Raw genomic sequence first — 25225 nt, 5'->3', positions numbered from 1 at the left:
AGTATGAATCCAACACAATTAAAGAAAATGAAGTAAATGTATTCCTTCCTGCGAGAGAGCAGTAGATGCATGGCTGGTGAAGCCGCAAAGCAACTGTTTGATCCCAATGGCTCCACTCAGAACGTTCAAGCCTTGGCATTCTCCCCCACACGCTCAGTAGCAACCTTGTGTGTCAGGGAGAATGCCAACATGACACATCTTCCCTTTTTTTTAATACATTGAAATAGAACAGGAGTAAAAAATGAAATACTGAGCCATACCAATTATACAAGAAAATTCACCTCAGAATAAAACATAAATATACAATAGCATGAAAAGCTACCTAACCCTTAAGGTACATGATTATAATGAAAATGAAAGGCAATGAAAATACCTAATAGCATTACAAGTAGAAAACCATGAAAAATAGGATGCATGAGAAATACCAACTTGACTTCGGCACCACATTCCATTACTGAATCTCTCTGTGTACTCAGCGGCAACAGGGACTCACCAACACCGCTGGACACCCTGTGCACCATCCATTTGTGTATCATCAGTTTGCACCGAGGGTCTTCCCTCACAACTGGAATCAGTCTCCATAGTCACAGCTTCACAGATGTTCTCATTCCAAATCCATGGACCTGAAGAGCGACCATAGGCCCTCTCTCCATGGCAAGATGTTGTTGCATTTGGCCAGCTTGCTGAAATGCCAAACCTTGCCATCTTCTAATCCAGCAGAACACTAAAAATGGCACCTCTCTTTCCTAACCAACCTACAAGACTTGACTCGCACCCACTCCCTTTCACACAAGGTTACTATTTTCGTACTCCTCTTTTTGTCAAAATATTCCTTGTACATATTGGGGGCTTTTTCAAGATTGGCTATGAAAATTTCTGGCGACCATTTGCACTGCAATTCTTGAGACATTCATTCCGAATTATCTCTGGTGAAGGGATCTCTACACCTCAGAATTTTAAAAGGGCTGTACCCTGTTACAGTAGGTGTCCTTGATGCCATTCCTATTTAGGAAACATGTACATTTTTCTGCCACTAATTGTGACCAATTATCACTCAAGAGTGTTTTGGGGATGCCTTCTCTCAAAAATACAGTTTCAAGAAATGCAACAACATTAGTGGCATCAGAACATTCACCGATCTTCAATTCAGGCCATTTAGAATACATGTCGAACGACACCAAGATGTATTTGGGTACCCCCATGCCATCTAACACAGGACCCAGGATGTTGATGGCCAAATCCTACCAAGCACTGGAAGGTATGGCTCTATTGCCCAAGGGTGGTATGACTATTAACATGACCAGGGATTTATCTGAATTGCTGCAATGATCGCATGTTTGGGCAAGTATTTCCATGACCATGTCCATTCCGGGCCACCAATATTAATTCTTAAGTCAATTCAATTCAAAATTTCATTTAGATTTGGAACTCATATGAGGTCCACATTAAAGTGCAAACAGATTATTACATAAGAAAAATTAAACATAACAAAACTCACTCCATGAACTCCATAAATTGTCGGAGACCTGAATTAGCATGTCTAAAAAATCCTTTGCATAATATTAACCAATATTGTCAATTATCCTTATAGGCAAAAAGGTTAAGATTTTCACCAATGGTATCTTTTTAACTCGTGGACAAAAACAGGCGCACTGGCCTCAAGCATTTGGGCAACAACAAGAAAAAACGATTCAACAGAAAAACATTTGGAATTAACAGCAGACGGACTGAAGTGGCAGGACGTATCCTAAAGAGTGCAAAAATATACAAAGGGCAGTAAATAGCAGCTAGTTTGAATACAGAATAAAGTCCAGAATTCATCCTCAGCAGAACTATCAATTTGGAATTAGCTGCGAGAGAAAGGGATAACAGGGCATGTCCTAACCTGTCCAAAAGGGATGTATGACATTACAACGCATGCTTTTACCACGCATGCCTTTACAACGCGGTTTTTACAACGCATGCCTTTACAACGCATAGTGCTTTGGGGCGCTGGATAGTGAAAAGTTTAATTTACTATTCCAACTCCAGTCCCCGTGGATAGTAGGGAAAGTGTTGGATAGTAAATTAAACCTATTCCCTATCCTAGAGCGCCCCCCAGCGCAATGCGTTGTAATGGCTGCGTTGTAAAAGTTGCGTCATAAAGGCACTGCGTGGTAAAAGTTGCGTTGTAAAGGATGTTTCCCGTCCAAAAGCAATTCAATAGTAGCCAGTACATGTGCAAAAATGCAATTCAGAATCCTACTAAGTTTGAGTTTTAAACTTGACAGCAGGACAAAGGTGGGAAATGAGCACAGCATCCCCCTATTGTGCAAACAGCAACAGAAAGCAGCAATCAATGTGCAAAATATAATCTGACTGGGGAAATATTAATACTCCAAAAAAAGATGACAGAAGGTGGGAGTAACAAACCATCTTAAAGAATTTATAAAAAATGTAAAATATATACATAAACTCCTTAAAATAATTAAAAGGTTTTGTACACACTGCTTCATTTTTTGGGCAAAAAAGGAAATCGTTTGCTGATGGTACATTTTTAACAGTATTTTGTAGGAACATCGGCAGAAGCCAGCGACGATGGCTCAAGACCAATGCTGGACATGCAAACAAGACATGATCCAGGGTCTGAAAGCTCAGTTTACAAAAGTTGCAGGTTTTTCATTTTTCAAATTCTGGGACCAGTTTGCTGTTAAATCTTTAAAGGTAGAAGATTCATGCGACATAAAGTGAGCAAACATCGGGTTCCATATTCTAAATTCCAGTATACATATGTTTGTGACGTTTTCGGTGAATTTGTCCTGGCTATTAGCTCTAATCTCTTTTTGGAATTACAAAATTCAATATCTCTATTAAAGGTAATCTAACCACTGAGGTTTTTAAAAAAAGATTTAAATTCTGATGGTAGGAGAGTAATCACTAATTCTTCTTGTACCCAAAAGTTTTTTAGTGCAAATGAGAAATCATGATAGAAGGAGTAATTACTTGCCTGAACACCGAAAATTTCGTGACACATGATACCTCTTAATAAGTCTGGCTCGCTATTTTTCAACTGATATCCCCAAAGTAAAACCCTGGCTAAACCTTGAATACGGGAGCTTATAAAGCCAAATTCCAGGCTAATAGCAGCCGTTGGAACTAACGTATTCAAATTTCACAATTGACGTAATATCTGACCTTCGATCCTGTTAAAAAAATTCCAGTCCTTGACAGGGATTGATTCAATGGAATAGAGCAGTGTTGGTGGAATTTTTACTTAAAAAAAACATTAATAGATGTAAAAAATGCCTTCTACCCATAGCACTATAAAAAATACGCAAACCATTAGCGTGAGATACAGCTTTACAGGAGCTATGTTCAATATGAAGTTTATTCTTTGTACTACCGGCTATTAGTTTCCCTAAATAAAGATATGAATCTACCACCTCCAGCTTTTTAGAACCAATATGCCAGTTAAAGTTACATGATTTTCTACTTTTATTACATTTCATAATTAAAATGTTACTTTTAGATACATTTATTTTCAAGAAATGGTCTACTGTATAGTTCTGGAAGGATATCAGCTTTCTATTCAGCCCAATAGGGGGTAGATCCTTTAATACTATATCATCTGCATATAAAAGACATGCAAAAGGCTGGTTACTTATCTTTGGAGCATCTCCCTCAGCTTGATCAAAACAATCGGGTGAATCTGCTATATATAAAGAAAATAGCAACTGAGCTAACTAGCAACCTTGTTTCAAGCCATTTTCAGTAGGGATAGCATTTGATAAACCTTGATTTCCACCCATTAATAGCTTGCACCAAGTTTGCGAGTGTAGTGTGATAATTAAACATACAGTGGAGAGGGCAGGCCCATTTTTTGCATGTCCATTCTGGGTCACCAATACGAATTCTTAAGTCTGTACTTAGACTTAACAATGCCTTGATGCCCCTCATGTGTTAGTTCTAGTATTTTCTCCTGTAGGCACTGCAGTGGGATGATTATGTTATTCCTTAAAAGGAATCCAGAACCAGAGATAGATATTTCATCCCTAAGCCCCCAAAAGCTCTTATATTCTTCCCTAACCATTTTCTTGTCTGGCCAACCCTGCAACATGTAATCTTTAACCTTACTTAAAGTACTGTCCTTCCTGAAACCAGTTCCCCAGTCTTCCACTGTAATGTTCCCCGTATTATGTTCTGCACTTGCTATACTATAGTCATCCCATTCACATACTTCCTTATGATCTCCTTGCAAAGGTGACCTGCTGAGATAGTCAGCCACCCTATTCGCTTTTTCCTGGGATGTACTCAGCATTATATGCATAATCAAATAAGCGAATTGACATTCTAGAAAAGCGAGGAGTAGCAGTGCTTGAACCATCAGCGGTTAGCACCTTCACCAGTGGCTTATGGTCTGTTCATATCGTGAACTCCTTACCCCACACAAACTGTCTGAGCTTAGATGTGGCCCATACACATGCTAACATCTATCACAGAGTATTTTCCTTCAGGAGGTGTTAAGGACCTGGAAGCAAAATATTTGATGCTCTCCACACCATAACTTGAAATCTGGGACAGGACAGCACCAAGCCCCTTACCGCTGGCGTCAGTGGTAATCAACGTCTTGACTCTATTATCAAAACCTTGTAGAGGTAAAGCACCACAGATGCAAAGTTTATTCAGTTCAAATTGCTTTTGACCACCTCATTCCATTCAAACTCCTGCTTAGTGCATAGGAGTATTCTCAAATGGTGCGTCTTTTTCTGCAAATTCCTCAACAAGCTGAGCATAAAATTCAGCTAAGCCTAAAAATGACCTAATTTCATCCTTACCCGTAGGAGTTGGGGCATCACTGATGGATTCGAGAATTTCTTTTTTAGGGGTGATGCCACTACCGCACAATTCATGCCCTAAATAAGTTAATAATCTCTTTCGAAACTCACACTTGTTTATTTCAGCTGTTAAACCATAGGCTTTCAACACTCCATAAAGTCTGCTTTCATGTTCTTCTTTGCCTTTACCCATGATCAACAAGTCATCCTGGAAGTAGGCTACACCAGGAAGATCTTTGAAAAGTCTATGCATAAGTCTTTGAAAGACTTTAGCAGCTGTGGCTAGTCCGAATGGCATGCGGATAAACCTGAAACACCCAACCAGCGTTATGAATGCTGTTAAATCCCTGCTGCCAGGATGCAGAGACACCTGGTGGTAAGCTGATGCAAAGTCAATTTTAGAGAACCACTTAACCCCCTTTGTTAAAGCCAGCAATTCATTTATTTGAGGAAGGGGGAATTCGTCCAGAACTATATTTTTATCTAGGTCCCTCAAATCTATGCATAACCCCAGCTTGCCGTTACCTATTCTGGCCTTGACCAGTGGAGCCATCCACTCAGCACACTCCACTGCCTCTATGATGCCTTTGCTTTCTAAGTCCTCCAACTCTTTGGTAACTTCATCCCTCACATTGAAAGGGATATTCCTTACTTTAGGAGAAACAGGTCCAGCACTCTTCTTTAAGACAATCCTATGGACAAAGTTTTTAGGTTCCCTATCCATCCTGAAAACACTTCTGGATATTGGTTTTTGAGCATGTTCACCAAATCCAACTCAGTATCATCTACACCCAGTACTTGTTCCACGCTGTTGGGGCTCAAAGTAATATTCAAGGCTTTTTGATCCACCCACTCCAAACCCATAGGTACCACCTCAGACATGTACAGTTTGGCCATTGTCACTCTACTTTTGAATTTAAAGGGTAATACACAATACCACACATTAGTATTTTCTCACTCATGAAGGTAACAGGATGAATGTCAGATTCATATAGTTGCTCATTCACCACATTCATAAATTTACTTTCCCATATGGATTTGTTCACGATAGTAAAAGGTGAACCAGAGTCTGCTGTAATGCTTATTGTTACACTTCCAATGTCCACACTGCACAACGGTTTGTTCCTGATCACATTGCTTAGGTTTAAAACGGGGCACTCAATGCATAGCACCCCATCCTCCTCATCAACTTGGCCAGAGTCAGTCATTTAAGAGTCTGACTTGTTATTCACTAATTTAACCAGTTGCATACTTTTATTCTTCCTCCTACACATTTTGGCATAATGACCCATAACACCACAGAACAAACCTTTCACTTAATAGCAGGGCAATTCTTATCACTGGCTAGGTGCTCTCTACTACCACACCTATAGCAACTGAGATTTTTACTTTTCCAATTAAGTGCCGGTTTCTTTTTTGTCTCAGAACTGCCTGTTGCCTTAAAATTCTTAGTTTTAGAAACTTTGCAAACCAATGTTCCCGAATGTATGACGGTACAACGCAAACATTTACCACTCATGCAACACATATTACTTTTAGGGCTACAGTAGGATACGTTTTGGATAGTGCAGGGGTAAAAATTACTATTCCCACTCCAGTGCAACAGTAGGGTAAGTGTTGGATAGTGTAGAGGTAACAATGACTATTCCCCATTACTTACCTTATATTGCATTGTAATGGCATGCGTTGTAGTGACATGCGTTGTAATGACATGCGTTGTAGTGACATGCGATGTAATGGCTGCGTTGTATTGGCATGTGATGTAAAGGATGTTGCGTTGTAATGACTGCGTTGTAAAGGTAGTGCGATGTAATGACTGCGCTGTAAAGGTTGTTTCCCAATGTACCCTCCTTATTTTCACTAGTAGTGGATGAGGAATGAGCTGCTTTGGCACATCTTTTAGATAGTTCACTCTTTTTTATTAGAGCTATAGCGTCCTTTGGTGAAGAGTCCCCGCTCACCCAAAGTCTTTCTTGTACGTTGGTGTCATTAGTGTGCATGATGACCTGATCTTTAATTAGTTCATCTTGTAAGTTACCAAATTTACATGTAATAGCTAACTTTTTCAAAACTGACACATAGTCTTCAACAGGCTCAGATTTCCTTGCTTTCTCTAGAAGAAGTTGAACCAGTCAATGGCTACGCAAACTGTGCGTGGGTAATAGTGATCCAAGTCATCAAGTACATCCCCTTCCTCTGCTGTTCTGGCCTTCTTCTCCATTTGGAGGTGGATGCATATTCCTTTAGGACCTGGACTATGCAGTAACATTGTCTTTTTATGTGACAAAGTAAATTCTTCAGAACCCTCCTCTTCAATTGCAGATAAATAGTTCATAAAACAGTCTTTCCATTCTGGCCATTTAATTTGTGGTTGCCCAGGTCCAGGTAAGAATGGTAAAGGAGGGGTCAACACAAAAAATGTGGGCACACATTACTGAACCAGAACACAGTGTAAACATGCCTATGGAGAATGAGTACGGATAAAGATAAAGGTGCACACAGTAGAGTGGCAATGAAAGGCCTAGTATAGAAAGGTAGCAGGAAATGAGGTGTGCGGATCACCGTAACACACAAAATTACACCGTGATTCGCCAACGTGAACAATATTTTAATTTTAATGCACCTCCCTAATGTGCGCTTTGTGGAACTCCTGAAGAATTGGAAAAGGAATTACACTGAAAAGGTGTGCATATCACCGTGACACACGAAATTACTCAAAAGATTTGGAAAGATGTGCATATCACCATGACACACCAAATTTCTAAAAGATTTATACCCCTTAGTGTGCATGTCACTGAATCTCAGGACACGCCCAGCTGTATATAACCAATATCTGAATAAAGTGTGCGTATCACCGTGATACACAAAGCCGGGAAACAAGTTTGGCTGCAAGTACACTAGTGCGACATGCAGCCGGCTATCCTCAGCAATTAATTTCTCACTGAGGGTGTGCGTATCACCGTGACACGCGAAGCCAGGAAATACTAGCTCGGCTGCAGGCACCCTCGTGCGACGTGCAGCTGGTTCTCTCAGAAGTGTGGTCGAAGGGAGCACGCATGCACGGCTTCAAAGTTAGTGGAAGGATCGGTGTCGGAAAACGTCCTTGCCAATCCCCAAATCAGGATTGTGTGCCGGCAGGCAGGCGCAGCCCAAATCCTCCCCGGACAAATCAAGAAGTACCTGAATGGCTCTCCGCTCTCCCTCTAGTACAGCAATCAAATGCCGGCAAATCGCCCGCAGACGGGCTACTCACAGCCCAAGCACTGGCGGAAGGAAGACTCAGCAACAGGGCCGGACTGGCCATAGCGGGAACCGGGCAATCCCCCGGTGGGCCGCTTGGGTGGGGGCCGTGTTTGGGCCCCTGAGGGCCGTTTTTGTTACAGGGCCGGCCCTGAACCAAAATCGGCCAAAAACCAGCCCCGGCAAAGAGAACGGCGGCACCTCCCCGGGTGGGGAGGTGTGGGCCGGCCGAGCACTTTGCCAGGGCCGGTTGTTGTTCCCAGTCCGGCCCTGCTCAGCCATAGAAACGTAGCACATCGGAATCAATGAATGACCAACACGCAGGTTTGCAGGTCCAGTTATTGACAAATTGTGGTAAATACGACTCCGACACAATTGAAGAAAATTAAGTAAATGTATTCCTTCCTGAAAGAGATCGGCAGAGGTATGGCTGGTGAAGCTTCAAAGCAACTGTCTGATCCCAACAGGTCCCCACAGATCGTTTAAGCTTTGGCATTCTCCCCCACGCGCTCAGTAGCAACCTCGCGAGACAGGGAGAATGCCAACAAGACACTTGGCACCAGCACTAAATTGTCAACACCGCCACTTATGACAGCCTGCCACACTGTGACGCTGTCTGTCTAATTTAGAAATGAGCACAACAAGAGTAATTTATTAATTCATTATACATTAAAAGGAACTAATACCTGCTTCCCAAACCATTCTTCTAGTGTTGGATGCCTTGTATAGTCTGAAACGTAACACTTGTAGGAGAATGGTTAATAGTTGTGTTGGTACTGTCCTTGGCAGCGCTGACAGGGGCAATGGGTGGTGCTTGCGGCAATGGCCTACTGACGCGGGCTCCGGCACTTTTTCTTTTCCAAATTAAGCACTTTGTATATGAAGTTGTTGAGTTGCCTGATGTATGGGGGTTTGATAGATCACGAATCCCTTCATTCTCGTCCATTTTGCTGTCATGTTGATCATCCAAATAAATTGTGAGATGTCAAACATTTTGAGGTGTTAATACTTTGTTTTTTGGATTGCTGATGAATCTATCGTTTTATAAATGTATATACTTTTTTTCTTTTTACATTCAGTGCGCGTAGTGGTGTGAGGTACCCAGAATGTCCTTACCCTTCTACCAGAAGAAACTTGAGCACTATGACCGCGCTTATCGTGCTGCGGAGCTGAAGTCTACTATGAGCCACTACCAAAAAGAAGAGAAACACAGTTCTTCAGCTCACAGCAGTCATGGGTAGGACATTGTTGATGTTTTTCTCTATGATTTGTTTAGATACAATGTCTGGCTTTCTAATGACTCTTGGTCAACAGACACGTAAAACTTTTAAGTATGTTAGAAGATCAGATACATCTGTTTTATGTCCTGGAAGTGAATAAAGGTGTAGAGACGGTACTTGAGTGGCATAAATCCATTAAACATCCTTAGTTGTTTATACCCCATACACGAGGAAGCTAAAAGTATGAGTCCAAAAAGAATCATTAGCCACCTTCTATCTTATTAATAAGTTGGTAGTTTCCATCCATAGTTCTTTGGTTGTTGCCTACGTGTTCGTGTCAGGCATATATAAAATGTGTATTTCATGTAAATGTGTACCATAGCAGGTGAGGATACGCTTAAGGTTGGGGAGTGGCTGTGTTATTTTACAGCCACAATAACCAGACAGCATTCGGAACCACTTGTTACCAGGACCAGATTTCTCCACTGGCTAACTGTACACTCTTTTATTTATTTTTTTTAATTTTTTTTAAAAACATTTTATTGTTGCATACGCAATAGCATGGTCACATTTGTATACATTCTTAAGTGTGGCTTCAACATTCAGCCACGTTTCCTCGATATTGCAACTTTTATTTTATTACATGAACAATTAACCGAAAACTTCATTGATTGGATATATGGCATTGACCATCATAAGCATCCTCCCCATAAGTACTGGCTACTCTTCATTATAAATGTAGCACATTGCGGCCTACGCAATCCGCGGCCTCTTCAATAGATCACTTCCAATGTACTAACTGTACACTCTTAAATAATTCTCTACACCCACAAAATGATATCAAGAATTAGGGGGCAATGTATTCCCTGAGGTATCAGATGCCAGTGAGTTTAAATATGTCATAAATTAACAGGTGGGCTCTTTTTCAAAGGTTCAGTGGTATTTCATTTTAGACATTAGCTACTTGGGTCTCTAAAGATCATAGAGAAATATCTCCTTTCAGAAGACAGTTTAAGGCTTAGAACTTTCAGGAGGTGTGCATCCACCGATGGGGTGGTAGTTGGAGGAGGACTGTAGGTTTCATGTTAAATAAAGTAACTTGATAGCCTTTGAGATATGGTGCTGTGCCAGCTCCAAATCTAATGCGTTGTCTGCAGTCTGAAGAATGACAATGAGAATCTTTGGGAAGCACAGGAGAGTGCATCATAAGGATCTAGCCTTGGATTATTATTGTGACAATATACCAGTTTTTACAAGCCATACTGGAAGATGCTGGTTTTCCAGACAGCTGTTATTTGGGGCTGAAGACACACGTTACAGACTCAAGAAATGCCCATGCTTTACTTTTGACTTTATGCCATCCATGTCAAAGTAGGATCTCAAAAAGGTCTCCAATGAACGATTGAAGGGTTGAGTGTGACTTTCAGCCGAAGCTGAGTGTCCTAAGCATTTGACTGTATTTTGTTTGTGAGGTTACAAGAGGAAGGACACAATAAACATTAACAGCAATGGAGGCAATACTAAGGGGATCCTAAATGCAAGTGCAGTCTTTGCCAACTGAATCTGATCCATCCCTGCTTACTGTAAAGAAATTCATGAATCATCATAGAGTTCTGTCCACACCACTACTGACTTTGGCCATCATGTCCAACAAGACAACTGGTCCACAATGTCATTGGATGCAGGCAGGTATTGGAATGCCACATTTCTACTACCCATCGTCAATGGCAGTGGCTCTCAGATGCCACTTAGAAAAGAACTGGACTAGTAGCCTTCCAGTGTATTGTGTTGCACCAGAAAGGACTGCAGCTGGAGATCCAGCATTTTCCAGTACCTCTGCTTGAAAAGGTCTATTAATGAGGAGTGTGAAACTGAGCAAAACAGTGTGGTGAAGCTTGGATTCATAGGTCTTGATCGACTGGGTCTGAAGAGAATCTGACCCAGAAAAACTATACCATTCCAACACAATACGGTGATTAGATGTCTGTGTGTCAACGCACCAAACACTCACCTTGTATGACCTTCTACTTCTTAGCCTCTCCTATACCAACCATGCACCCTTAGGGTCTATCTTGTTCCAAGATTGCTACGCGGTTAGTTGAAGATGCAGGTGCAGTGATTTGCATGTAGTCTGAAGATCGCAAGTTCCAGTCATGATGGGACTTAGCCTTTCTCTGAGGCTCAGAGTAAGTGAGATGTCCCCAATTTTGTTGACCAACCGTTCCAGCTCTAAACCCAGGAGACAAGCTTACCTTCCTGTAGATAGAAAGCACACTTTCTGAACTCAGAGACACTGTCCCCTTCTTTTTCAGGTTACCTGGAACACCTATTATTGTTTGCCATTGCTTTGTTATTCTATTGAACACTTGGATTGCAGATTTGTAGAGTGCACTATCACCCAGGAGGGTATCCTGGCATTGAGCAGGTGTTAGCATAGGCAAAATTAGGGCTTAATGGGACTACTCGAAAAGCCAGGTATTCAGGTTCTTGTGGAATTCAAAAAGTGAGGAGAGGTCTGTTATGTGTAGCAGCAGGACGTTCTATGCTTGAAGATCTATGTAGAAGGCTCGACCACCAGATCTTGTGTGCTGTATGCGCAGGATGTGTGCAAATAGGAGACTGGCCAAGTGGAGGTGTCTGGAAGGTTTGTGAAAGAAGGTGCGATAGTTGAGATTTGCTGGGCCAGTGTTATATAGTGCCTTGTAAGTGTGGGTGAGGAGTTTGAATTGTCCCTGTTTATGTATTTGGAGCCAGTGGAGCTCAATTAGATGTGGTCTGATGTGAGTGCAGCGTGGGAGGTTGAGAGTGATTCTGGTCACTAAGTTCTGAATGGTCTGCACCCTTCTAATGTGCTTTTTGTTGATCTTGGCAACCCGGCATAGAGGATATTCCCGTAGTCTAGCTTGCTTGTGACAAGGGTGTGCATGACAGTTTCCAGGTGCTGATTGGGAACCACTTGAAAATCTTCCTCAAAATCTTCAGGTTATGGAAGCATTAGGCTGTGATTCTGTTGAGTTGTACTTTCATGTCAAGTTTGCTGTTGATGAGGATGAAGGCTCTTCCTGATGCTCTGTCCAGAGTCATGCAAATGTCATCCAGGGCTGAGATAAGGGCAGTTTCCATGCTGTTGTGTCTGCAACCAGACTAAGTGGTGTCGAGGAGTTGGTGGTCATTGAGGTATTTGGTGAGGCATCTGTTGATGATTTTCTCACAGATCTTGGGAGAGTGGTCTGTAGTTGATGAGCTTTGATGGGTCTGTAGAGGGTTCTTTCAGCAAAGGGAGGACATCTAGGAATGTATCTGAAGAGACAGAAGCATTCTAAATGGATGTGAACCTGGCACTTATGGTTTTCAGTCTTCTGGAATAGGCAAGGTGGAGGCATGGGACCAATGGGACCCTTTAGTGGATGGGCTTCATGGTGGTTTCTTGTGCAGTGATTACAGGTCATATGGTTAGCATTGGTTCTTTGGATAAGATTGGGAGGCTTTGTCGAGGTCTGTTGGGTCCGGTTGCGGGTTGAAGTTGCTGTAAATGGCAGTGATGTTGGTGCTGAAGAATTGAGGGAGATTGTTGCAGTGGTCCTAACAGGGGGTGATCAAGGTATCAACTTACAACAAGGAAACCTTGTCAGGCAGATTGTAAGCCTCCTTTTTGCTGTGTATTGATGGCATTCAACTGGTGGTCGAAATTATTGTTTGTTTATGCACCCTGCTGAAAGCCATAGTCTTTCCTTGTCTGCGTCGATGTGGCACTATGCTTCTGTTTTGCCGGGTTGTGCTAGTGTTTGTGATCATGAACAGTATATGGTGTGTATTGCCATGAAACTTTAGTCATATTGTTATATCCTATACCTTCAAATTTATTTATATATTTCTGAGTTATTTTAAAATATGCATCCATCATGGGCCCTTAGCTGTCAGAGCAGAAACAGTGACTAGATACTCATAAACAAATAAACAGAAACAGATAAACGTGGGCAAGCAAAGCAGGCAGTGAGTTCTTTCATGCTGGGTTCGGAATTCATGCAGCACTGCCAACTGAGCGTATGAACGTATGGTGGCTGGTAAAGGTCAGCATTGCTGCTGTGAGTGATGCTACTGGCACAAGAAGAGCTCGTGCACACTCGCCCTCGTACTTGCTGATGACTGTCATTTACAAGAGCACCATACAGTGGGAATGGTTTGTAAAACAAACAATTGTTTGCCCCACTTCAGTAATGGAAGGGACTAAAGGAAGAACGCATTACATCTACGAAACCCTGTCTTTATTATGCATGACCCATATCTAAAAAAAAGAATTGTGCAATGGATGGAATACTGCTCATCGCCCTGCTTGACTGAAATGGACATCCATCACCTTGTTGTTGCAGGTGATGTCCCCTGCTCACTGTGCCTTGATACTCAAACTACACACAATGGGCGAGTCCCAAAATCAGTCTGGGGTTGCTTGTGGTCCCAGCTGGAGGGTTACTCACCTGGCAGTTTGGGACAGAGTATTCCCATGAGAAGCAGGGTCAATACTGATTTGCATACGGTGGGGCCTTTGTCTAGAGTGTCATGGAGGGCGAAGAACGATGCAATGGAATGCAGCCCCAAGCAGTAGCTGAGATTAATTCAAGCATTCAATCCATCACCTTGTTGTCGTCGTATATTTTACCAGACCCAAAAATGCCATTATTTAGTAAAAACACAATGGAAACAGGCATAAAGGTGAATGTTTTTACTCAAATTATCACAAAACCAATCTTAGAAAACAAATTTTTAACAGATGAGGGCATGGCCAACTGTGAAAGAAGATGACAGCTAGGCTCTGAGCTCCAGCCGAGTCTGCCCGCATAGCAAGCAACCCTAAGAATGAATCGCGTCCGCCAGGGCTGAAAAGAGGACACCGCTGTTGCCAGAGCCCCTGATTCACTGGCGGGCGAGAAGCAGAGGAATTGCCCTGATTGAGTCTGAGACGCAAGGCGGGCCTTGATCCATCTCCAAAGATGACAGACACAGACCTCAGAGAATTGCTGCCTATGTGTGTGTCCCAGCACGCCTAAAGGGACCCGCCCCCCTCCTGAAGCTGCCAGACGACCCCCATCCCACTGGGGGACCATGCTTGGGACCAGAGCACAAGGTAGGCAGTGGCCGATTACCAATGGAGGCGAGGGGAGGGAGGAGTTGGGCTCTCTGTGAGACCCCCCCAGAATGAGGGACCCTTCTGGTCCTAATGTTTGGTAGGAACACTAACACATCGATCCACACAAAATTGCTTTCAATTGCACTGAGGTGCTGACAAACGACGGTGCGGAAAACTGGGAAAGACCCCTAAATGTGGGATACATCACTGCCCGGTAGTTGACTGAGTGGAAGGGGGCTGGAATGCTCACCATAGGGGACTATTATATGAACAGCGCACTGCACAGTTTCACAGACCTGACGAGTGAGGGGGTCCTGCAGGGTCCTGCAGGGCTCTCCTTCCTGACATATGGGACACTCGTGAGCACGGTACTGGCCATTTCGGGCAAGGGGCGGACAAAACCCCAATTAGACAATACCCTCCAGCTTTTGCTCACATTTGGAAGTGGGGGGAAACTGGTCACCTGGTTTTACAAGACTATTCTCTCAATGGCAATGGCACCTATGAACAGAGCCCAGATGTACTTGGAGGATACACTGGGACAAGAACTGATGACCAAGGAGTAGAAATCGAACCCACAACACACACCACATGTTTCCAGAAATACCAGGTTCAAATATACCCAACTCAACTACCTCCACAGCACATATCTTACACCATACAGACTAAACATCATAATAAACACTACAGACAAGGCATGCCCCTGGTGCTCCATAAGTGATGCAGGATTAATGCACATGGTGTGGGACTTCCCGACTATCTCTACCTACTGGCCTCAAGTGACACTAGAATTGGCAGAGGAAGGAGGAATTTATAAAGTTGGCCACAATTGAAGGGTATGCCCTGACAATGGAAGAGCAATCGGGCCTAAGGCGTAAATCTATTGCTGATGACTGGGTGACACTTATTGCCAACCTTACTGGGCGGAAGGGAGAGACACCAGAATCCCATTAACCCATGTCAAATACTACACGGACCACCAATATGCGCATGCAGCAAGAAGTAGATCACTGAACAAGGAGAAGTGTGGTAGATCTTGTGAAACATGAGGGAGGTGCCTAGGACTAATGAGATAGAGGGGTACCTGCTGGGGAGGGCTAGCTCCTAGTTTTTGTTATTCCAAGTTACAATCACCAAACTCCTGCTCTGAATCTTGACGCGACACACTTGGTCAAAAAAGATGTTATTGCTGGAAATGACATGGATTGAACATGACTTATGGAGGACTTTAGAAGTAAAAAATGATGTACCATGAAAGGCTTCAATATCGCGTGTGTCATGAACAATCGAAAAAAGGATTATTTGTATAATGCGATTCTTAAAACATTTTTTACATTTCCACAGATGGCACAAACCCATCGAAACACAACTATCAGGGCACAACACTGCAAAGTTCCACTCACTGTGTTGCACTACTCAATCATATTAAGCAAGAAAGAAGGGGAGGAAAAGGTGTGTTACACGTGGCTATGTAGCAACCATTACCCAAACGATCATGTATCTAGGCACAATATCAATCTCAATATTTGTGTTAGGCATCCACTTCATACTGCCAGGAGGAGATAAAGTCGACATACAGAGCTAGGAGATTAATAGGCAACCTTCCTTTGGTCAGTGACTTGAAATTACTTTTATACAGCTAAAATATATGCATCATATGTGATAATGAATAAAAGTAATTGAACAAATAATCCAAGTAAAACACAACTCTGGAGTTTAATATATAATGTCAAGACAAGTAATTGCCAAATAAAATAACGTTAATTACCACCTAGTGCCAGACCTAAAAACAGCATGGCATTCACTACGGTGAAATGTATCTATTGACTAATTTAAATCCATACATACAATTGCATCTATTAATTCACATCGACATGTAAGCAGAGTGCTCCTATTTTATATAAACAACAGTGGTGTCTCAGACAGGGTATTATAGCTAGGCCTGAGCGGTGAATTCTGCTCTGTTCGCGGAGTTTGCTGAGTTTTCCACACTCCGCGGAGCATGCAGTATTCTGAAAAACTCCATTCCGCGGAGCAGAGTTTTTTCCTTTCATTGTTGAGCGAGGAAATCCAGTGCGAGATCACCGCCCAGCAAGATTTCCCAACTCGGGCGATCGCGGATGGCCGTGACTGCTCGTGTTTAGAAACCTTCCCTTCGTGTTGAGTAAGCTGTTGCTCGAGTAGAGCATCTACTAGAGTGGCAGAAAGAAGCAATGACCTAGGGGGCTGCGCATGGTGCAGTCCGCGCTGATTTTCCAGGGCGGGAAAAACACTCATCCCTAAAAATCAGTGCGAACGGTGCGACCTAATGCACTATGCCACTTGCAGAACTCGGCATAGAGCGGAACTCTCCTTCCAGACTTAATTGTAGCCTCACCCTTCATTCATGGCGACTAACCTCATTGGCTACATAACATTCTATACTGGAAGTAAATCATAAGTATTATATAATAAGGATTTATCAGGTTTTAAATATAAGTTCTCTTCCATTCAGTTGTCGCAAATTCCCTGAAGTGTGAGTTGGAAAAAAAATGCCTGCTTTTAATGCTGACCTCTCACAGCCTTAGGGCCCAATTTATATGTTGGTAGTATGAATATTCTGTTGCAATGGCGACAGAGTTTACATTCCACCAACATGAAGGTTCGCCTACCCAATTTAAAATGCGGGCAGACCTTCAGTTTGGCTATAGCGCTAACCACTTGGTCACGGCCATAGCCAAACCTCTCCAACTGCCCAACGTAGTAAGGGCCATGGAAGAAATGGCTACATGTCCGCCCGCCCAATCAGGATAGGTGGACATGTAGTAATTTTTTTTTCTGTCCGTCACAGCCAGGTAAACCCCGGTGGTGAGGGACAGTAAAAATCAAATAATGCTTCCCCCACCACTGGAGATGACTCCAATGGCGAGGAGTGCATTACTGTTTTTACTTCAAAAAAGAAAAGCCATTTGAGGATTTTCTTTTTGAAAATAAAAAAGAATACGGCTTGGTGCAGGGTTACATCATGCTAACACAGCCCTGCACCAGCGGATTGCATTCACAGGAACTACCCTGATGGCGGTTTCTGCTAATGCTTTATAAATGACCGCCAGCTTGGCGGTCATTCATAAATTTGGAGGTTGGGACCTCCACCAGGCTAATGGAGGTATTTACTCCGTCACCCTGGTGGAATAGAGGCCCGACTATCAAAATATAAATGAGGCCCTTAATCCCTCAGAAGCAATGCATCCTCTGGCACAGCTGGTCCGCTCCTCGCAGAGCCTAGGCAACAGAACTTGGATTCCTCCTTTTACAATATGATGGGTAGATTCAAAGACCAATGAGTGACAACTGTGACTCAATTTGGCACTTTCCACAATCAGGTCATTCATTCTGGCTTCTCTTCATGGAATACTCCCTTAATAAACAAAAATCTTTACGAATTACATTTGTCCAGCTGGAAGATTCATTTCTACTCATCACAAAGTCACCATCTGTGCTGTGTCCGTGCATTGTTATCACATGCAGCATCCTATGTCACTCAGTCTCTGGACCTAATAAAAACCATCTCAATCAATATTTCTACTTAACTGGAAGGCCCTTCTTTCCACCCATAAATAAACCTTGTAAAGCCTATGTTTTCTCCAGTGTTTTCTTGATAGCTGTGTTATTAGTTGAGTTTTGCTGTCATATACGAAGTGACTTATTTTTAAGGTCTCCGGAATCTTCTGTATTTATGTAGATATGTTTGTGGAGCCCACACCTAGCTACAAAGCGGCAGCATGCTGTACGAAATAGGAGGATGCAGTGCTTGAAAAGAGGGGGGAGAGCCGATGCAGAAGGATGTGTTACAGCGAAGGGGTGTAGGATTTCAGAGGGATTCAGGTTGAGGATCAGTAAATGTGAATGGACCTGAGGGTGGAAGTGGCTAGCAACAGTCGGAGGAAGTGTGGTGGAGGGTACATTCATTGGTATGTTTTTTAGTAGGGGAATCCTAACAGTGAGTAGACACCTGACATTAATCAGATAGTACAAAGAGGTTCATTTGGAGTATGGTGGAAAACATGAGTCACTGTATATTGATGGTGCACCCACCCACCCAGCCAAATTCACAGATTCCTCATCCCTTTTTGCGTTGGCGGTACCAAAGGCTTTCCACCAGCAGAGCCTCACATGGCTCTGCCCTGAGAAAGACTTTGGATCCCCCAACTTATCTGCCACTGTGATGGTCAAACCCCTTAAATAGGGTAGACGACTGTCACAAAATTTCTCTGCCCGGGGCCACCATGCAAGTTATGGCAGTACTGGGCAGGGATATTATTTATTGATCCCTGTACACAGACAGAAAGATCCATTTATGTCAGGGCCATTGTCTTTTTATTTTTCAAAAATATGCTTTTGGAAAACAAAACACTTAGCTAAATTGACTAAAACAACATGTGTCCCTAGTTAATGTTACCCAATTTAATAGTACAGTCTCATCTGCTTTATGAAGGAAATACTTTGCAATATGACAACACCTACTGTTATCCATTTTAATAGTTCATCTCATCTGCTTTAGTGTGTTCACTTCTGGAGACCAGTGGTGCGTGGTACCCAGAAGGTTATTACCCTTCTACCAGAAGAAACATGAGCACTATGACCGTGCTTATCGCAATACGGAGCTGAAGTCTACTATGAGCCGTTACCAAAAAGAAGAGAAACGCAGTTCTTCAGCTCACAGCAGTCACGGGTAGGAAATAACTCACTTTTTATTTGTGATTTGTTTAGATACAATGTCTGGCTTTCTAACATCTCTTGGTCAACAGACACATAAAACATTTAAGTATGTTAGCAGCTCGGGCCATTGCTTGGGGAGGCCAAGATGGTGGTCGAGCCTTCAGGAAGATCCCATCGCCCGAGAGTGATCCGTCACCATTCTACCTGACAACGACTTCCCTCCTGAACTTCAGGCTTCAGGGCTCCTTGCCAGGCACTGGGGTGCCAGGTAAGCCCTTACTGCCCTAGTCCGGGGGCCATCAGACAGCCGGCAAAGAGGATCCCTATCCTGGCGATAGCCCACTACAAGATGGGCGGGCGAGGCCTGGGGCTCGGCGGCAGCTGAGTGGTGAATTGCTGCACCCGGAGTGGGCCCAGATGTGAGAGACGGCCCTGAGAGCATGTGCCTGCTTAGCGGTTGGAGGCCACCCCCCTTTGGTGATTCGTGGTGGGGGGCCTCCCGGCACGGCAGAGTTGACTGCCTCAGAGCCTGGTGAAGCCGAAAGCACAGGAGGCCGCAGGCGAAGGTCACCCGTTTCCTATCTGGGCAGAGGATCTTGTGCTTCCTCCTTTTCTTCTTCAACCCTTTTTCCGTTTCCCCCGGCTCCAGCCAAACCACATATGACCTGCAGTGCAGACGATTGAGTGGGCCAGAAGGAACACAGCACGGCAGGCCTGCTAAACTCGACCCCCCGGACCTGCACTGCTTGCGACAGAGTGGATCTAGCTGGTGGTGAGCTAAGGCGTAAGAAGCTGACAGCGACACTGGCAGGTGGTGAGACATGTTACTGCCAGTTATTAAGGCAGCAGGGGGGGGATAGACCCCAGCTCACCTGGATCGTGTGGGGCTGGGAGTTTATTCCGCCCCCCCCCTCTTGGGTCTTGGGGAGTCCTGATTGGGCCTTACACTTGTGGTGCTCCTGACTTGCTTTGTTGCCTGCAGTAACTGTGAGAGCTGCTATCAGTTTGTGTGGGAACCCCAGGTGTGTGACCGAGGTGGAGGTGGTATGTCACTGAGCTGTTGCCGGGGAGTTGGGGCTCTGGTAAGGGGGAGCCCAGACTGATGGCCTGAGCTCTGAGCTGGGACCAGCTGCATACCACCGCCATCTATGAACTGCTCGCACCTGGTTCCTGCCTCCCCTGGGGACCCCTCCCCTCTTCTTTGCATTTCGTTTTCTTTTGACCTGCTCTCTGGAGCCTGAGTGGCTTGGGGTCCTTGCCTTTTTCCCATAGCCGCCTTGGGCCCTTCCCCTGGAGGGGGTCTTGCTTCCTACTTATCTGCTTCTCCGGATCCTGACTGTGGAGGATGGGAAGGGGGAAGGTGCCCCCGCAAACACCATCTCAAATGAAGATGGACCAATATACGGTCCTGCTGACTGCACACCCGCGAGCAGGGAGAGGGCTCGACTTATCAGATGCATGCCTCAAGGCGGAAAGGGGCTCCGGACTTAGGTGTGGTCCTTAAGGCCATACAGGACTCCCAGGATGCTGTAGAAACAAAAGTAGATGGCCTACGGGTGGACCTCTCCCTACTGTGCCAGGACCTACGCAATGTGGTGGAAAGGACCACAGAGGTCGAAAACCTTGTCTTCTCTGCCGAGGATGAAATCTTTTCCCTCAACAGTCAGATGTCCAAGCTGAGTGCCTTGGTGTCCACCCTGACGGAGAGAGCAGAGCAAGCCGAAAATAGGTCTAGAGGCAATAATGTTCGGCTTATTGGCCTGCCCGAGTCTGTGGAGCAGAGAGGCCGAGCAAGAGTGTTTGAGGACTGGTTCAAGCAGTGGATGCTGGAAAATAAACTGTCCCCCTTCTTTGTCAGTGAACGAGCACATCTCTCCTTCGTGCTGAGGCCCCCGCCAGGGGCTTCCCCATGGCCTGTGATCCCGTGGCTGCTAAACTTTGAAGACCGAGACACTGTATTCCAAGAGGCATGTACTCACTCATACTGATCTGCAATTTGAAGATGCTAGGATTCTGGTATTTCCGGACTACACACAAAGGCAGTGCAGCAGCGGCTCTCATTTGGTGAAGTGAAGCAAAAGCTCCAGGCCTTAGACCTCGGATATATGCTCTTGTTTCCTGCCTTAAGGTCTTCTTTCAGTCTTGAACCTTTTTCTTTGATACACTGGAGCAGGTCTGGGAGTGGGCGACGGAGGGCCGGTTGCTGCAACGCCCCCCCTGAACAACACCAAGTGGGGGTTGCAAAGGAGCGCACTGGATCACTTCCACATCATCGACGAAGGGGAGGGGGCGTCCTGGATGGCCCAGATCGGATGTGTCTGAGACCCTCTCAGATACTCTACTGGATTTTCACTCTCCGGAAGTGGACCTGGGCTCCTCATCTCAACTCTCTGGTCCGCCTTGACCTGGACGTTTCCTTTCCAGTTACAATGCTGGTCTTGTTGCTGGGGGCTGGCAAAGGATGTATGCCAGGGAGGATGAATGTGTTTGCTTGCCCTCACCTCCTGGGATAATTGTTTAGGACAACAGATGTTTCCTGGGGTGAAGTGTGGGGAAGGAGGATGTTGGGAGAGGGTTGTTTTGTTGGGCTTCTGAGCCTACTTTCTCTTTCTGACTGTTTTTTCTTACCAGTGTTTTTCCCTTCTAGGTTCATAGCGACAGCTAGGCTTGTAATAATATCTTGCTTGGAAAGGCATGGCATGCTAGATCATTGCAGTCTCCTGTCTGATTCAGCTTGGTGGGGAATCTGCTTGATTTAATCGAGTGTGTCGTGGGCCCTCCTCAGATACCTGCATTTAGAGTTCTAACCATTTATTAGCAATGAAGTATACCTTTTTAGGCTGGTTCAGCTACGACAGGGTTTATCACTCATGTTTTACGCGTGACTTTGAGGAGTCACGATACTGCTCCACAAATCTCTTCCCATGGCTGTTACAGTGCACCATACGGATGCCCAGGGCTGCTACGTGTGCATTGAGGGCTGGTTGGAAGTGTGGCACTATAGTTTTATATCCTGTTACGTCCCACCGCCTCTGTTGCTGCTGCAGTCTTCCCTGCAATCGCTGAGATCCTTTATCCTGACTCTCCCTCAGGGCGTCACAATGATTGGAGGACTCTTTAATATGCTTCCGGTTTCAGTCTTTGATGCCTACTCTGCCCCTTACCCTGCCAGGTGTAACCGAACGGTCTGCTTGTCTTTGTGGGCAGATTTGCTAGGCCTGTGCGATGCCTGGTGCTCCTGGCATCCTCCTCAATGGGCCTACACCCACCAATCTGCAGCGCATGCTGCGGAATCCTGCATAGACTTGATGTGGCTCTCGGCCGCAGATCTTCTCTCAGTTCAAGCGGTGCGCATCCTTTCACTAGGTATTTCCGATCAAGCTCCGTTGATACTGTCATGGGGAACTCAGCTCAGTGTCTTGCGAGTGGCCTGGAGATTCAATTCATGATACTTGTAGACTGCTGCAAGTGAGACCTTTGTCAGTTCTTTGAGCTCAATGAAGGTTTGGTAGCATGGGCAGCGACGCTAGAAGCAGCTAGTAAGCCATCCTTGAGAGGCCGCAATAAAGGTTACATTCGGCAAGCTGAGGCAATCCGTCTGGTGCGCCTGACCAGCTTGGAAAACCAGATGGTACGAATGGAAGAGGCTCTTCACCACTGAGATACCAAGCACTCGCGTCGCCTCCTGGCCATAGCCCAGACTGAACTGCGGCAAGCTTCCTTAAAGGAGGCCAGACATTGCTGAAGGGCCTCCACTAAGAGGGTGCATGCTTCTGGGGACAAATTAGGCAAACTGTTGTACTAGCTACAGTGGGGTTTTTGGCAGAGTGATTCCAGTGATTCGGGACTCCATGGTTCGACCCTGAAGGATTTGTCCAGACCTTTGCCAACTTTTATCGAGGGCTATGCTCGCGGTGCCTTCTGCCACCAGCGGTTTATATACTATACCATTACCGACTATACCCAGTGCCCTTGCCTAGGAACTGGACCAAGCCTTAACGCTTGAGGAAGTGAGTGCTGCGGTGTCGGGGATGCAATCAGGAAAACGGCTGTCCCAGAAGCCCATTGAGTATTACAAACACTTTTGTGCAATCCTATGTCCCCATCTTTTGAATCTCTATACCACCACACTGGAGCAGGGGTCCTTTCCACCACATATGGACTGTGCTACCATAGTCATCTTGCCCAATGAAGGTCTCTCTAGGGACTAATGTTCCACTTATCGTCTGATTTTGTTGGTCAACACTGACATCAAGATGTATGCAATGGTGATTGCTGAGTGACTCGGTCAGTCCCTGCCTTATCTTGCTCACCCGGATCAATGCCGATTCATGTTGGGCCGTAGTAAATTTCACTGTATCAGGAGGATCCATGTTGCGCTATCAAGGGCTCAATGGCAATCTTGCCCTCCTGTTAGTTAATTTGCTAAAGCCTTCAATACTGTGTCATGGGCCTTTATGGAAGGAGTTCTTTGGCGGGCTGGCATAGGGGAGGAGTTCTGTTGTGTGGATCTGCTTCACTACCACTCTCCAACTGCTCAGATCCAGGTGAAGGGGGTCCTATCTCCTGCGTTTCCCATTGAGAAAGGCACACACCAGGGGTGCCCACTGTCCGCATTGCTTTTTGTGTTGGTGATAAAACCGCTGACGCAGCTGATATGCTGTGATGCTCTTATATTTGTATGTATTAGGTAATTACCCAAATGGCATTCCCCATTAGTGGTTTCGCTCTGTGACCGCTAAAATGACTAACTTTGTGTGGGCTGTGGGTTGGCATAAGGTGGCTTTCTACTCATTGCACAAATCTCCTTTTGATGGTGGCCTGGGGTCATTGGATCTGTAACTATACTATTTGGCAGCGCACATGGTGCAGATTAATGACTGGTTGACTGGGGGATGGGATGATCCAGCATATCGGTTGGAAATATATTCACTGGTAATAGGTGAATTGCTTGATCTCCTCAATGGGGCACTTTTTTGGAGTACAGTGTCATCGTGCACACCGGTATCCCTTACCTAATGGAGGGCGGCCCTCCTCCTTCCTGGGTGTGACCGGCACCTCACTGGGATGACCCCTCTCCAGTGTGAAACATGGCTTGGGCAGCTTTTTATGCAGGACAGTTTTCTTGCAGTGGGATCGCATTGGGATCTCATATTTGGGAGATGTCTACAGGGGTTGAATCCTTCTGTCCTTTCAGGAATCAAAAGAGAAATACTCCCTGTCTAACTTGCAGTTCCTTCGGTACCTCCAACTACACCATGCCTTGCTGGCTCATGAACATCTAAGTGAGTCTCTGCCGGAATACAATCCGTTGGAGGCGAAGCTCTTCCTGGGACAGCTGGGTAAACAGCCACTTTGTTGGTTTTCCGCTCCTTAGTAATCCACGACCCGGATGGACTCGAAAGGGTCAGGCGGAGGTGGGTGTCCTGGGTGGGAGATCTGGATGAAGATGATTGGAAGGAGGCTTGTATGGTGCCTAGGAAAGTGGCTATCTTGGTGCAGCTGTGTATGGTAGAGTTCAACTACCTGCACGCAACATACCTTACTTTGAGGTGCTTACAATTTGTACTTTCTGATGCGCGAGCAGTGTGCACGCACTGTGCACTCCCTGTCCCAGATTTCTTTCATGTTGCTTTGGAATGCCATACGCTGAGACCCTTTTGGGAGGAGGTAGGTCGCGTACTATCCGCTGTCCGGGACCGCCCCTTGGAGTTGACGCCCTGTGTATCATTGCTGGAGCTTATGTAGGAGGTGGGGGTCCTAGGGCTGAGGATGCCTTTCTGGGGAAAGCTTGTTTAGCTGCCAAGCAGGTGTGGGTCTGGAAGCTACAGCAGCCCCCAATGGTGAGAGGTTGGTGTGCGGGGGTGGACTGAGGCGCACAGTAGGAGAAGACGATTTTTGAGGCCCGTGGCTGTCTGAAGAAACAGAGGGAAATCGTGTGCTTATTATGGTTTATCAGTATCATGGCGCACTGTTGAATGCTATTGATATCTGAGAATGCTGTCATGCCCTGCTTGTACATTGACCAAAACTTATATCGTGCTATGCTTTGTTTTGCTTTCAAAACTTTCAATTAGTTATAAAAAAAAGTATGATAGCAGCTCAGATACATTTGTTCAGTGCCCTGG

At 45.0% G+C, this 25225-nt stretch overlaps 1 protein-coding gene across 6 annotated transcripts in view; it reads left to right on the top strand.

Annotated features, from left to right (window-relative positions):
* The window catches only part of MYOM1 (myomesin 1), a 699631-nt gene that overhangs the window by 39992 nt on the left and 634414 nt on the right, over positions 1 to 25225 (top strand). For 4 of the 6 annotated variants that reach the window (XM_078687469.1, XM_078687466.1, XM_078687470.1 and 1 more), the window contains exons 2-3: positions 9134 to 9291; positions 18940 to 19110. In XM_078687469.1, coding sequence (XP_078543595.1) covers positions 9161 to 9291; positions 18940 to 19110 — 302 coding nt within the window. In that variant the 5' untranslated portion in view covers positions 9134 to 9160. The remainder of the gene's footprint in view (positions 1 to 9133; positions 9292 to 18939; positions 19111 to 25225) is intronic. The other 2 variants (XM_078687471.1, XM_078687468.1) reach the window with 1 other exon arrangement.

This window comes from Lissotriton helveticus, chromosome 4_1 (genome assembly GCF_964261635.1).
Source record: "Lissotriton helveticus chromosome 4_1, aLisHel1.1, whole genome shotgun sequence".
Taxonomy (NCBI): Eukaryota; Metazoa; Chordata; class Amphibia; order Caudata; family Salamandridae; genus Lissotriton; species Lissotriton helveticus.
Note: the sequence above shows the minus strand (reverse complement) of the source record. Positions and strands in the feature narration are given on the sequence as shown.